General features: G+C 47.0%; 2 protein-coding genes across 4 annotated transcripts; one reads left to right on the forward strand and one right to left on the reverse strand.

Moving 5' to 3' along the window:
* Positions 1–1194: 1194 nt before the first annotated feature.
* Positions 1195–6412, reverse strand: LOC136049879 (T-cell surface glycoprotein CD3 epsilon chain). Of its 2 annotated transcripts, none has more exons than XM_065738408.1 (7): positions 6334–6412; positions 6101–6215; positions 5069–5089; positions 4554–4754; positions 3869–4021; positions 2872–2918; positions 1195–2526 (listed from the first exon to the last, which is right to left on the reverse strand). In XM_065738408.1, the coding sequence occupies exons 2-7, from the start codon at positions 6147–6149 to the stop codon at positions 2470–2472; spliced, it is 528 nt and encodes a 175-aa protein (XP_065594480.1). In that variant the 5' UTR covers positions 6150–6215; positions 6334–6412; the 3' UTR covers positions 1195–2469. The 2 variants fall into 2 exon arrangements, with proteins under 2 accessions (XP_065594480.1, XP_065594479.1); XM_065738407.1 differs by having other exon boundaries at positions 4554–4775.
* Positions 6413–9264: 2852 nt separating this feature from the next.
* On the forward strand, positions 9265–14041 carry MPZL2 (myelin protein zero like 2). 2 transcript variants are annotated; one of them, XM_065738409.1, is made up of 6 exons: positions 9265–9533; positions 11481–11647; positions 12247–12457; positions 12707–12851; positions 13212–13302; positions 13847–14041. In XM_065738409.1, the coding sequence occupies exons 1-5, from the start codon at positions 9479–9481 to the stop codon at positions 13273–13275; spliced, it is 642 nt and encodes a 213-aa protein (XP_065594481.1). In that variant the 5' UTR covers positions 9265–9478; the 3' UTR covers positions 13276–13302; positions 13847–14041. The 2 variants fall into 2 exon arrangements, with proteins under 2 accessions (XP_065594481.1, XP_065594482.1); XM_065738410.1 differs by having other exon boundaries at positions 13215–13302.
* Positions 14042–14743: the final 702 nt, after the last annotated feature.

The following is a 14743-nucleotide window of genomic DNA, read 5'->3' on the forward strand; positions in this document are numbered from 1 at the left end:
CTGTCTACAAAGCCATCTGTGTCAGCCTTACCGAAGCAGTGACCAGCAGATTGCCTGGTTCACAATGCTTCTACCACCGTCAGATCTCAAAATACACAGCAAAGACTTCAATCCACACCCAAACAACAGGAGAAACCCGTGGCATGGTGGGTACATGCTGCACACATCAGAGAGAGAGCAGGGGCAGCACTTCCAGCTAGTTGTTTGTGGGAGGCTCCTCAGCACCTCACCCTTGGGAAGACACACCAATGCTTCTGTAGTGCTGCTAAGCACAGAGAGATGCTGTCACTGGATGTGTGCTGACTCCAGAGGAGAGAGTGAGGAGAGAGTGAGGGGCACCAGCTGGGGCAGACGTTTGGCAAACATGTGGCCTCATAAGTGATAGATGCACCAGGGCACAGCTTGAAGCTGAATTTAGTTTTGCACCCAGCACGATCTAAGCTTCTCATATCCCATCTGTGGCCATGGTCCACATGGCTGGGACAGGTAAGCTTCCTTAGGGCAGTGCTGATATGCAGGAGATGAGAACGTGACCCAGAGTGGTTTTGGAGCAGCTGGGGGTTAGTGCTGGAGGGGTCTTGCAATCTCCCTCCTAGATATTTGGAGCTCTGTATGGTAAACCCCGCCATACTGCCTTTAAAACCACATCCTGCAGGGTATGCACAGCAGTCTGAAGCATGATCCTTGCTGGGGCACTCATCCCCTTGCACTGAAACTCAAGCTAAACCACCCACAACCCCCACCACTGCTGCTGTTTCCTCTCTTCAGAGCTGTTGCTCTGCAGAGCAACAGAAACGTGGCTTGCTCAGCCAGTCTCAGGCCAGAAAGGCTTCCACACATCAAAGCACCTCTTGGACCCTTCCCCTTATGCTACCACCAACCCCACTGCTGCTGCTTTGCAGAGTGCAGCTTTTCAAATCACGCAGTTTAGAATTGCTATGTTGAGTGTGTGGGGGCTCAGCTGTTTACCTCACCCCCACGGAGCACACCCAGTCCCACTCCCAGCTCCTCTTCACCCCTGCCCTGCTCTCAGGCTCAGCTCTCTGAGGTATGGCAGTGCATTTCTGTGTGCGTAGGTCTCTCCCCCCAGACCCACAGAAGATAGCATTGCCTCTGTCTATTCCTGAGCTAGGAATTCAAGACAAAGTATTTTTATTTAACAGGAATAAAATGAAGAAAAACACACAGGAAATCTTTTCTGCTGCATATCTGAGGATGTTGGCTCCCATTTTATTGATATATTACAATTTTGAAATGTATTTATGAAAAAAGAGCTGGAACAGATCTTTACCAATGGCAAAATAGCCCAACATCTTCCTAACAGAACCCAAGCAGAACTCAAGTGCCAAAGTTGAAAAGGAGAGAGAAAGGGAAGTAATGATGGACGGCTCACAAGAAGCTGAATGCAGTGATAGCTCTGGAAGGTGAAACAGCACCAGCAAATGCACTTGTGCAGCCTTAATGGTGCAGCCCACACAAATAGAGGTTTTCATCTTACATGACACTATAGAATATCAGTAAAACTGGAAGGACAACTTCCCAAAAGAGTTAGATGTTGTCCTGAATTTGTGTTGGAACCATTATCACCATGGCCACAACGCATTATTTTCAATTCCGGCGAATATGCTGTAGCAGAACTGAGTGCTGCTCCTGGGGCTGAACCAAAGGGGCTCACTTCCAGCCTGGGAAACACCACAGTCCCCGGTGTGCTGTCTTAGTCAGACTGCAAAGGTGATACTCATGGTTAAGTGGGGATCAAATCTGATCTGAAATGTCTAAGTGGCCAATCATTTAGTAGTAACAAAAATCTCACACTCAGCCAACCACTTACATTTCCTAATGGGCTTTCAGGTGAGTTGGGAAAGCACCAAATTCTCATCTGACCCTTTAAGGATGTTCTGATGAAGATCTGAAACACAAAGGACCATGGATGCAAAGCGTACTTGGCCCCACTCATTTTTCACAGAAGAAGGACTATGGGGTGGGTGGTTCTGTCTGCAAGTACTGGAAGAAATTTGTCTCTTCTTTTAGAGCAGGACAATGCCAGAGGCCATCCCCTCTGAGAAGGAGCCTTATTTCATACCAGCTACCCAGGGAGGCAAGAGTAGCAAGTGGAGACACTTGGGACAGAAAATGAAACAAGAGGGAAAGCCAGAGCATGCAACTGAAGCAGAGAGAGAAGAGTGAGGGAAAAGGAGGCCAAGAACCACGAGTGAGGCCCCAGGCTTTTAGAGAGAAGGAAAATTTCTCTTGCCAATGGGCTCAGGGATTTCTTAGCCCTAATATCAGACTGAAGGAACACCTTGTGGTGGGACAGCATAGGGCAGCAGGATGCCTGTCCTGTCCATATGCTCAGCTGACCCCAAAGCACCTGCATCTCAGCAGGTCTGCAGAGAGCCAGCAGCAAGCTAGCCAGAAGCACTCAGCTCTTCGGCCTGTTTTCCATCCAGCCTGGTACCTGGGGGAATTTCAGAAGCCCCTGTGTTCCAGGCCTGCGTACACTTCTCGCTGGCCTTTCCTGATGGGCTGTGGGAACAGAAGAGATGTTAGTTCTGGACACACCCAAGACTCCAGGCTCTTGGTCCACACAGTACTCAGAGAAAACCACAACAGAGAGACCAGGAGCAGAGTGCTGCATTGGCAAACAGCGCTCTGCAGGAAACTGCAGTTCTGTACCTGACTCCCTGTGTCATCACTGACAGAAGGGCCTCCACCCTCCCTGACATTTTCCTCCACACCCTGCAGAGCTTGGAGGCGAACTGGATGTTACTTCAAAGGAGTAAAACAGGACAAATGCTACAGATCCCCCAGCTCAGGCTGTCCCTTCCCAACCAGCAAAGAGAGGTGGAAAAAAATGTGGGTTCTCCATACCTCGTAGTCTGGGTTTGGAACGGGGGGAGGACGCTGCATCCTCTGAGCTGCAACAGAAGCAAAGAGGGTTCATCTTTGGTGATGGTTCTTCTAACACAGAGATGATCCCAGGGTAGCACATACCATGGGTAAACTCATGTGACTTTGTTACAAGCTTAGATCTTTTAAAGACCCAACTGCTGCAGTTTGGAGGTCTTAGGATCATTGAGGAGGAAATCAGGTTTCTTTTTCAAGAAGAAAACATGAAGCCTCCATGACCACAAGCACCAGCTACAGCCCCACAAACATGTACCAGATCTATACCCCTCTGGCCTGGCAGGCCGAATAGATGAGAACACATGGCAGTTGTGTTGAACGCATCACTTAACAGGCATGATGAGCACAGGGTAGGGGATTTCAGTCTGCTGAAATATTTGTATCAGCTTTATGGGCACCAGTGGAAAACTGGCAACATCTGATCTGCACAAAGCCAGAGTGGTGAGCTCCCATTCTACCCACACATACAAATACCAGTTGATGCTTTTTAAACAAAGCTAAAGTGGCATCGTGAGGTCATGACCCCTCATCACTTTAGCACAGCATTTATTATCCCTCAGCCCTACTGCTGGACCCACCAGGCCACAAAACCATGGCCTGAGAAGCCAGAAATTTGAATGTAGTGTTTCAGTAAGACATGATGCCTCTTCTGCATGTGTTCCTGATTCTGGATCTTTGAATGCCTGAGACAGATGTTTGCTTCATCACAGACTCAATGCTGCTTCACAGTAACCTGTGAAACAGTTTCCTATGGGCAGGAAAGCTTTGTCAAAACACAGCAGCTGCACCCAGCCCAAAGAGAAGTCAACCCAGAGCATCAGATTTGGCATTGAGTGGAGTTTGGCAAGTCTTTGGGGGCTCGTGGGGGGCAGAGGGTGCTCCATCACTCAGCAAGGACAAGTGCTCGGTTTAGCACTTAGCACACATCATGGAGAGCAGACACACCTGCAATGGCTCTTACCCTGTGGCCGTCTGCCTGCACCAGCACTCGTTTGCCCCCTCTTGTTTTTGCTGCAGTAATGGACCAAAATCAGTACCCCCAAGGTGATGAGAAGATCTGCAATGATGATCCCTATCACAGCCAAGGTATCCAGCTCCTCACAGTTTGCGCACACTGCCAAGAGGAAATACAAAGGCTCAGAGCCAGGCATGCTGCTTTTGCAGCAGAGGTCAAAGGGAAGGGCCACATATCCAAAACATCAGTAAAACACTTCCTGCTCATTGCTTTCATGTTTGCTACTCATCCGCTTAATGCCAGCAGGAAAGATACAGCTTGTGGTGACAAGGAGCAAAGAGCAAACAGAGGAAGAAGGTATGGGCCATTCTATCCCACTCCATTTCAGTCTTCAAACAGTCCTGGCAGCTGATGAGTGCACCATCGTCACTATACTCTGCTGATCTGCGTGGCCTGCAATTAATACATCTCCTGGATCACTATTGCTCTTCTCATGCCCATCTGACTTCTACCTCTCCATACCTATGCTGAATTCTACTCAGAGAATGTGGAGCAGCTGCCCAAAGTGCCACTGCAGAACAGCATTCACTCAGCCCACCAGCACCGAGAGTCAGACCTCATCTCAACCCCCACCCCCAAAAGGTGTTCACTTTATTTTCAGCCCACACAGGCTGAGTGCTTTTTCACTCACCTCTGGCATTCAGGTACAATGCACGCTTGTTTTTATTGTCCTCATTTTCCATACAAGTCACACTGAGAGGAGAGCTGTCATGATCCTCTATGACGTACTTATTGTCGATTACCTTTTTCCCAACTGGCTCCCATTTTATGTTGTCTCCAGAGAGTGGACATGTGATTGTCACTGTGGTTCCAGATATCTCCACCACAAAATCTTCATTGGAGTTTGGGCCAATGAGAAAAGAAACCAAAATTATGAGGAGATTATGGCAAGTTTCCCTCCCCCCCGGATCCCACCCAGTTTGCTTTGCTCTATTTTCAGGCCAATTATATAATGTAAATTCCCCATGCACGCTCTTCTGCATGCATGTTTTCTTGTAGTTTTTACACCGACCACTTTGCAGTGCTGAGCAGTAATCATCACTGAATATCATTGCAGAATACTCAACTTTATGTTGGAGTGTGGTCACACACCATTGCTACTTTAATTTATTTAATTAGTTATGAATACTAGTAAAATACACTTACCCTCCTGAGCTGTTGTGCCAACTACGAAAGAAAGAATAGCAGGTGTTAATCAAATTAGGTCTTGATATCATATACCTTTCCTTTCCTATTTGAGGATGTGCTTTCTGAATTCAGCTGCTTGAAAAAAGTATTCACACTCATATTTGTGCTAAATGAAATCCTGCTGGCTAAGACAGGATGTTGTTTTGAAACGAAGCCTTTTGATTCGGAAGCCATTTTAAACAGAGTGCCACTGAACAGAGGCTGGAATGATTTTTTGAGCCTGCTTAGAAGATGGTTTCTTGCAAGGAGTACACTCGGCAGTTTTGCTTTATTGCCATGGATCAAAGAAACGCTGCTCAGTTAGAATCACAGAATCACAAGGTTGGGAAGGACCTTCAAGATCACCCAGTCCAACCGTCCCATTCCCATTGCTACCACAAGCTGTAAGCCATATCTCCTAGCTCCTCATCCAGATGTCTCTTAAACACTGCCATGGACGGTGGCTCCACCACCTCCCTTTGGAGGCCATCCAGGTGCCTGAGCACTCTCTGAGAGAAAAAGTTTTCCCTTATGTCCAATCTAAACCTCTGGCACAACTCGTGGCCATTTCCTCGGGTCCTGTTTGTTGCCCAGGAGAAGAATTCAAACCAGTAACATGGAAAGTGCTGCTGTTCCCAAGATAGCAGTGAGTCAGTACAGAGTGGAAGCTATATACCATGATCACAAAATGGTTTAAGAAAAGTGCAAAAATGAACTAAGAATTTAAAGCTCGGGCCCTTACAGTTCACACTGCTGCAGGAGGTGGTGCCTCAGCCTCCAGCACTCAACTTCACCCACTCTGCTGCCTAAATATTGGAGACCGCGTGCTTTAGAGGACCAGCAGCAAGCAAAAACTGAGTAAGGAGAACAGCCTGAAAGGGCTGGATCCTCACTTCTCTCACTCTGGGAGGCAGCAGCTGCACATATCAGCTCCAGAAGATGTGGCTGCAAAGCCATGTGTGGTCACTGCAGCCCTCCCCATCCCTGCGGGGTCTGTCCCGCTGCACTCACCCACACACAGCAGGAGGCCCAGGAGGGGCAGGGGCACCTCACACCTCATCCTTGTGCTCCTCCTCCTCTCGCTCTTCTCTATCGTTCCTGATCAGATTGGCATCACTGCAGTTGGCTGTGAAGGAAGAAAGGACGCGTTGGCTTTTCAAGTCCTTGCTTACGAGGAAAGGGGCCCAAGAGTTTTTCCCAGAACTGTGTATGGCAGCAAATGGAGCGATGCCAAGGACACTCACTGTTTCCAGTGAAACCTGAAAGCAGCCAAGAAAGACACACAGCATGTGTGTTAAGAAAAACCCATCTCAGGAAGTGCGGAGGCTCAAAATGTCCTCATGTAACGTCACTGCCAGCAAGGGGTGGCTGCTCTGCACCAGCCCAGCTGAAGGCTTGAACTGAGCAGCAGGAGACGTGCACAAGCCTGTGTTAGATTTGCCTTCAGGACCTTCCCAAGAACTTCTCAATATCTTTCTGAAGTTCAAACTACTGCAAGCAACCTAACGTGCTGAGGGAATACACAGAACTGGAAATCATAACATGATTTGGGGCTTTAAAGATGTTCTGGTTCCAACTCTCTGCTGTGGCAGGGACACCTCCCACCAGCCCAGGTTGCCCACAGCCCCATCCACGCCCTTGGGCACCTCCGGGGATGGGGCACCCATCTGAGAGAGCAGCAGTGCCTGCACCTCACCGCCCTCATCATGGAGAATTCCTAACTAATATCCCGTCTAAATCTACCCTCCTCCAGTTTAGAGCCGTCACCCCTTGTCCTGTTACTACAATCCCTCATAAAGAGTGCGCTGACTTTTGAAGGGCCCCATACTTTTGAAGACCCCGGGGATAAAGAGCCCGAGTGAAAGCGGGCAGGTTCCGCTAGAGGGGGCTCCTGCCCCTCCAACACGTCCTGCTCCCACCCAACCCGTCCTTCCCTCCCTGCCGGGCACAGCAGGAGGCAACTTTCACCTTCCCAAAGATTCCCATAGGGTGCAGTGCTCCCAGCAGGGATGCAGACCCGCAGAACGCACCATCTTTCTGTTTTCTGTGCTTGAATGGCAGAGCTGCTCGTTCAGGCACAGAGATGCTGGAGATTTTTTATGTTACCTGTCCATTGCAAAACCAGCCGAAGCTTCCTCCTTCCACAAGGGTGCACTTTGTTCCCGTGCCTGCCATACAGATCTCAAGGCGCTCCTGTTTACATGGCTAATCACAACGTTGTGGGCTTTGGTTCAATTCACCCAGCCGCTCCCGTTAGCTGCCAGAGCTTTCCATTGCTTATTTCTGTTTCAGAATGAAACTCTTGCATTACTAACAGTGGTGTAGTCCTCTTTTATTAGCTGGAGTCAGTGTGTTTTGAAACAAGAAGTTGAAAGTTAGAAAAAGTTTGCAAGATCAGAACAGACCCTCCTCCCCAGGGCTGTGTATTACGCAGATGTGGTCATGAAAGCCAGTATTGCTGCTGAGTGGACAGAGGGCAGTTAAAGGAGGAAATATACTGGTCCTGCTGGGATGCTGCATGGCCTGCTTGAGGATAAGCTGCTGCTGTGCAGGAAGAGGTGCCAGCCTGGTCTGCGGGAAGACATGGAGCTGGTGTGACGCCTTGTCATAATGAAACACAACAAAGCACCAAAGTCCTAAACTGGAAATTCCTACACTTGACTTCTGGATGAGCTCATTACCTGTAACATAGATGCACTAATCCATGTGCTGCTGGGGACGCCTCAGGCTTTCAGAGATCAGCATGGAATCGGTGACATCCTGTTGCAGGGAAAGCCATGAACACCTTTCAAAAACCAGCCCAGCAAGCCTCCGTGAGGCAAAACAAATCACAGGCTGACAAAGGAGCTGTGGAGTCTTGCTGCTCTAACCACACAACTGCACTTCTGCCTGAACATGTGTGAGGGAAAGCTGCATACTTGGATCCACTTGGCTCTGAAAGTCTGAGGAGGAAATCCTGCTTGATTGTCTAGAAAACATGAGTTAATGTTAAACATTCTGGTGCCTCCTAAGTGTGAGCTGAAAGTTGAACGTCCTGGAAGCAGGGTGTATTTGGAGTTCCTCTCTACTGGGGAGGGCCAGGCAAGACCCAAATGCTCGCTCTGAAACCTCTGCAACCACAACAGTTGGGTTCATCCAAATCCAGAAAGACTCGACCTGCTTCTCTCACCCTCCAGTGGTTAAAAATAAGAGCCTGTGCCAACACTCTTCAAGTTCAGACCTGAGACAAAAAAACTGATTAGCAATTACCTCTCCTAGGACTGCAAGAACCCTGCAAGCCAGGCAATTCCACAGAGCTATCAACCGTAGCAAGAACTTACCCTTCCAGCACATCCGACCTGAATGCACTGAATATAACGCGCTCAGGTGGTGCAAACAACGTGAGCTCACCGTGCCTGAGAGATGTCAGCCTCACAGGTGCTAAAACACCTCGTTCCTGATATGGCACCATTGCAAAGGCAGTTAGCACCAGTCACAACGAAAGTTCCTGACGTGGGATGGCTGCTTGGAAGCGGGCCAAGGATCAGATGCAAGCCGCAGCCAGTAGCAACTTCAACACTTTTATATGATTTATGGTCCTCTAATGCAAACATCCGAACGCACACGCACCACTCAGTTTCATGCTCTCACATGCCACTGGGGAAATGTTTTGTGTCCCACTGAGTTTCTGCAGCTCCTCGTGCCACGCTGTTGAGCACAGTGGGGCTTTCCCAGCACTGGGTTTGACTCATGCCTGAAGCAGTTGTCTTCTTACTTTTCCAAGAGCTTCACCACCACCAGATAACGCCGTGTCCCAATTCTTCCACAGGACAACTGCAACAAATACGAGAATGATCACCTCACTTCACTACAAGTACCTGTGTCTCAGCAGGACCCTGGCATGCTCTGAGCACATGCCCACGGTGCTGCCACAGGCTGGCTGTTCTGTTTTGCTGCTTTTTATTTATACACCATTTGCAGGTTTTTAATCAAACAATTAGCCTTCATTCCTTCAGGCTATCCCTAATCACCTCAAGGCAAAACGATGTTTAGGTGCAAAATGACGTCCCACAGGAGGGGAGTGGTTTCAAGTGGAAGCTGGGAGGAGGAATGATTGCAACACAAAAGAGCAAGGGAATATGGGAGGCAGAAGAAATTAATCTTACCTTGAAAATCTGCCTGCTTTACGCACAGAAGTGAACTGTCTGCCGCACCTCTCCTTCGGTGCCCGGCAGTGACTCACGCAGGAAGACGTGCTCGCATTGCCTTCCAGGCCAAGCTGAGAGAAAGGAATTTGCTCAACTGTCCCGGGAAGGCTCTGAGAACTTCATCTTTTATCCAGCTATCTAGAACCTGAAACAAACTTCTCCCTGTGCTGCTCAGCCCACAGAGTACGGACTTGTTTTCCCGATGCCTAGCCCCACCTGGCTGGGGGCTGTGCTCATCCTTGGGGTACAGCTCCGAGGTAAGGAAACCTGGCATTGTCTGGCCTCTGTTGCCATCTCGACTTTTCTCTTCTCATCCCTTAATTATCATCCTTATTAAGGCAGAGACTTTGCAGGAGTCTCAGAAATTGGTTGTGGACGATTGCTCTGATTCTTTGGGTCCTGGCTTCACTTGTGAGTGGCATGAAGTGATTGAATTTCTGTGGCAAACAAGCTCAGGTGTGTTTGGGTGGAAGAAGGACACTGATCTAATTCTGGGCTCTGGTTACACATCTTCTCCCCTCCTGCCTCACTCTTTGATCCCAGCAGGAATCTGGGTTTTACTCCCAGGTGTTTCTTTCGCTGTCTTTGTCACTCAGACAATCGGGGTTTGTGAGCAGTGCTCCATGAAGGTCCTTTACGCAGCAATAAACAGCGATGGCAGAAAAGTCACTTGAATTTTCAGTGGTTGATATCAGTGTAACCAGAATCAAAATTTGATCCGGGAACACCACGTCCTCCTTATGAAAAGTATCGGATCACAGATACTCTCAGTAATCTGTCTTGTAAAAATATATCTTTTACCTTCAGTTCCCACACCTGTTCTTGAGAAGTTTAAAGTAAAAATGGGAAAATTTTTACACGGAATCTTTGGAAGAGAATGGTGATCCCTGGCAGTGAGGTCCTGAAATAAGAGCTTCAGCGTTTTGTCATTTTCTCCTTTGAGAAAATAAATTCCTCAGCTGTAAAACATTTGCAGACAGGAGTACTAATTGGCTTCAGTACGAAAACCCCGATAAGCTCTTTTTCCCTTGAGTCATACTGAGTGGGTTAAATCATTTTCCTAAAGTGATAAAAAATCATGAGTATTTTCTTTTTCTGCTCTGTAAGGATTTTTCTTTTTTTCTTTTCCTTTTACCAGTGGAAATTAACCCCCCAACCCAGAAGGACTGTGCTGGCTGTGAGAAGCAGTCAGGGGAGCAGCAAAGTGATCACAGGGGAAAAAAGTAGGAAATAAAAGCACCTCCTTTCTGAGTGTCTTGTGGTCACTCTTGCTGCTCATCTCTAGGCCATCTGCCTTGATGTTAACTTATTTTTAAGCAGCAGCTGTGGCGGTTTGCTCAACAGAAGATGTTTGTTTGACAAACAAGTATTTGCTGGTTTACCGTGAGGATTTCCTGTGTAGATTCTCAACCTGCTTTGCCTATAATTGTCTGGTGGTGTTATTAACCTCCTTCAGCAGCCGGTTCTTACATTAGTAAAAGCAGTTTTCACCACAGTGTGCATGACTCTCAAAGTAATAGCACAAAGTGGAGAGAAGAAAGTTCAGGGCTGGGAGGTGGTAACCGCTCATAGCTGCTTAGCAGCGCTACCTTAAGGAACAGAGCTGCTTTTCTGAAGAAATCTGCCTGGGGAATTGAGTACAATAGAGTGTAATCACCTGTGATAATGTGACCAGGACAAGCACATGAAGTTTATGACATCTTTTGTGCCTGTCAGAAGTAAGCTTATGTAGCAAGAGGGCTGGCATTTACAGCAGCACTGCACCTCCTAGGTGTCCTTTGCTCACGCCTGAGAGGAGGCACTTCCTCCAAAAAACAAACCAATGTGTTTTCCTGCAGGCGAGTCCCTCTTGGTGCTCACTTCTCAACTCGTTATTAGGTCTGTCACTATCTAACCGCAGTCACAAAACTACAAAGGAAGCATTGTCCTGTCAGTGCAGATGAAAGCAAACTCCCCGTGAAAGCAGCAGGGTGCAGTTTGCATATCACCTGACAAAAGCTGTGAAGCACATGGGATCTTTTGGACACTGCATACAAAGGACCACCACACTCAGTAATTAAATCGGTGTGCTTTTAATTGTTAGGTTAAAGGTTAATAGGGACATATAGGGCAGGCTCCTGCCTAGATCAAGCACGGATAAGTGATGAGGTTACTCCAAGACAGTGCTTTTGTTTACCTCTAACCCCTTCCTGCTTTCCCTGCAGCACTGTGCCCTGTTGCAGCCATAGAAGTTTATACTTCCAAGGCGGTGTATGCTGTGAATGGAACTAAGCTACGGCTAAAATGCACCTTCTCCAGCAGCAGCCCTATTAGCCCACTGCTGTCAGTGACTTGGAACTTCCAGCCCGAGGATCTAAGCTCTCATGAACCAGTGAGTGAGACCTTTAAGCTCCATTTCATTAATGCACACTCACATAAACCACTCCCAGGTCCCAGCACTGGCTGTGTAACAATGCCAGGTGTGGGTCTGGGCACGCACAAGTGTGTACATCTTCAGCCTTTCTCTTCTGTTCATAAGGATTACTCTAAGCAAGAAGTTTTGTTTGGATAACCTTGTTCGAGAAAGCTGCTTTATGCTTAGTTTTTGGGTAATCAGGGTTAGAGTAGCAGGGGACAGATGAAGTGTTACCTGCTGAAAGCTGAATCCTGTGCCTTAGCTAACATCTTGCATGTGATGACTTAGGATTGCCTTTGGCCAACATGTCAGGACAGGCAGCTCAACAAATACTGTAGCATAACTGAAAGACAGCTGAAAAGCCTAACAACGCCTTAGGCATGAGAAGACTGAGGTCACATTGCTGCTGGAGCATTTTGAAATGGTTTGAGATTCATCTGAGAGAGGCAGAGCCAAAACAGCTCTCCTCAGCTCAGGCAATCTTCCTCAGCTACTGCCACTACACTTACACGTGCTGCTTCCATCAGAGACATTGCACAAGTGGCAGGAGTGACAGTTCCTTCTCTTTCTTCTAGGTGTTTTATTATCTCAAGGAGCCCTACACGCCGTCTGCTGGACGGTTCAAAGGGCGAGTCACTTGGGATGGGAATATTGAGCGCTACGACGTTTCCATCGTTATCTGGAATTTGCAGCCCACTGATAACGGAACATTTACCTGCCAAGTGAAGAACCCACGAGACATCGATGGCACCATTGGAGAAGTGAGACTCAGAGTTGTGCAGAAAGGTGAGAGGCCAAGGACCCCAACAGGAACCACGTGAACTTAGTACAAAACAACATTAGCGTTGGGTCTTCCTCCACATGTGAAAAAATGCATGGAAGAAAAAGGATTATAAAGTGAAAGCACAAGGGAATGCAATGGGCAAAATGGAAAGAAAAGTGCTTAAGAAAAGGTTATATTCATAAGGTTATATTCATAATCCGAAAGCCTTCAGTGTGTTCCTCTTGTTCATTCACCTATTTCTCTCCATGCAGTGAATTTCTCAGAAATCCACTTCCTTGCCATGGCCATTGGGTCTGCTTGTGGTCTGATGATCATTGTGGTGACAGTTGTGATTATCTGTCGACATCGTCGGAAGAAACAGCAAGAGAAGGCGATCGAGGTGGCAGACACTGAACTGTAAGGACAAAAGGGAAGAGGGAGAAAGGCTTCTGGGAAAGCTTGTCAAATATATCTTCATGGCCATTCTGAATCATTGGCTTGGGCCCTATATTAAGCATCTACAATGCAAAACTGCCAGCATAATTAGCAGTAGTTGGCTGCTTACTTGCAGTCAGAACAGAGCCCCAGGGATGAATGAGCTTTGGAGTCCTTATTTTGCTCCTGTACTTCGAGGTGGCTCCCCACTCAGAGTAGGAGCCCATACAAATTCCTGTTATATATTATGCATGTTGCATGTACCTTGGAACCTCACTGCTGCTCAAGATATCTGATGCTACACTGATTCCATTTTTTTTCCTATTTTTCTTTTGTTCATAGCAGTAGAGAAAAGGAGAAGCTGAAGAGTACAGAAGAGAAGGAAGTCACTCCATTAGAAGATTAGAGGTCTTTGATAGTACATACTATGCAGGTATCTAATCAAACATTCTCTAATTAATGTCTTGGTGATTCTACAGACTTTCTAGACAGTTTTATTTACGTATTTCACTTCCATTCTGCAGTCAACAGACCACAGTAGCCATAAAAATGAACAACTGAGACCACAGGCACATGCTGCTCTTGGGGAACCTTCAGAGAAAGGCTGACCACTGAACAGGCAGTGGTGACAGAACTCCCTCTTAACCATAAGAGAGATTTTTCCACCTTATCGCTGGGGATCATTGCAGGAAAGCTGTTATTGCTGATTTCCATGCTGTGCCTACGTTGTGGAGAGGGGAATGAATTCCCTTTCACTAGTTTTGAATATGCCTTTTGATTCATTTAGTCTTTATTTCTTTATAATAGCTACAAGAAGACTGAAACTCTTTCCAGATTGGCAGGCTTTGCTGAAATATTTCAACCTAATTTTTACCCATTCAGTTTCTGAGGTCAACAGATGATTCTACTATGTTTGTTTTCAACAGTAATCATGAGTAATGAATCTGCTTTGTTTTTCTTCTAATCCTTCTTCTTAGGTACTTCTAAAGCAGATGGTGAAAGCTTGTAATTTTGGATCTTAGAACAAAGCTGAATTACAGACGCCTGATGCTGCAAGTGTGGTACCCCTGCTCAACCTGAAATTCTTACAAGAAAAGAAGGTGACCTTAACATAAGTTGTAAAGTGTTTTTTCCTTCACTGAAGCGCAACAGAGGCCCTTGCCCCATGAACAAAGAACGGTCAATCTTCACAGCTGCCAAATGTGAACAAATCGGTTCTGAGGATGAAATGACAACAGATTTGAACAAAACACCAAGATGAGTGACTGGATAGTTGTTTGTGGTGTCTGAGCAGGCACACGCTTGTGCACCATAGAAGTCGAAAGGTACATTTGAGCTGCCGGGTTTTTGTGCCCTGTCTGATGTCACGAAAGGAAGAGCATTAAGTGAGGGATCAGAGGAGCTGCTACAATGTACTTTAAGTCTCCTTGCTACTTTAAGTGGAAAACTACAGATCAGGAATGTCTGCCATTTCTCATAGGGATAACTGGAGCAGGGGATGAATTTTTCATACCAACTTAACTCCAGTAGGCTTTGTCCATGGGATAGCTGGGAAAACTCTGTCCCACTGACACAGTAGTGTTTCTCTGGATGCTGCTTAGAGCCCTTTGTACGACCAGCACATCTTGCTCCAGTAAATGCATATGTTCAACACATTCCCTGTATTTTCATCGAACCTCAAGCAAACGGAACCCCAGGTCACTGAAACCACTGAGCTATTTTGGTGTTTAACCACCACTAAATCAAAATGTCCGCCTGTTTATTTAAAGCGTAACTTTATGGCTTTATAACGCCGTGTGTAACACAGTGAATATGCTATCTGTACAGTTTTGTTTTCTATCGTGTCCATCACAAATAAACACGTTTTGTGAGTT

The sequence above is a fragment of the Cyrtonyx montezumae genome, unplaced genomic scaffold, assembly GCF_038088225.1.
Source record: "Cyrtonyx montezumae isolate F1298 unplaced genomic scaffold, pur_monq_1.0 scaffold_22, whole genome shotgun sequence".
Classification (NCBI taxonomy): domain Eukaryota; kingdom Metazoa; phylum Chordata; class Aves; order Galliformes; family Odontophoridae; genus Cyrtonyx; species Cyrtonyx montezumae.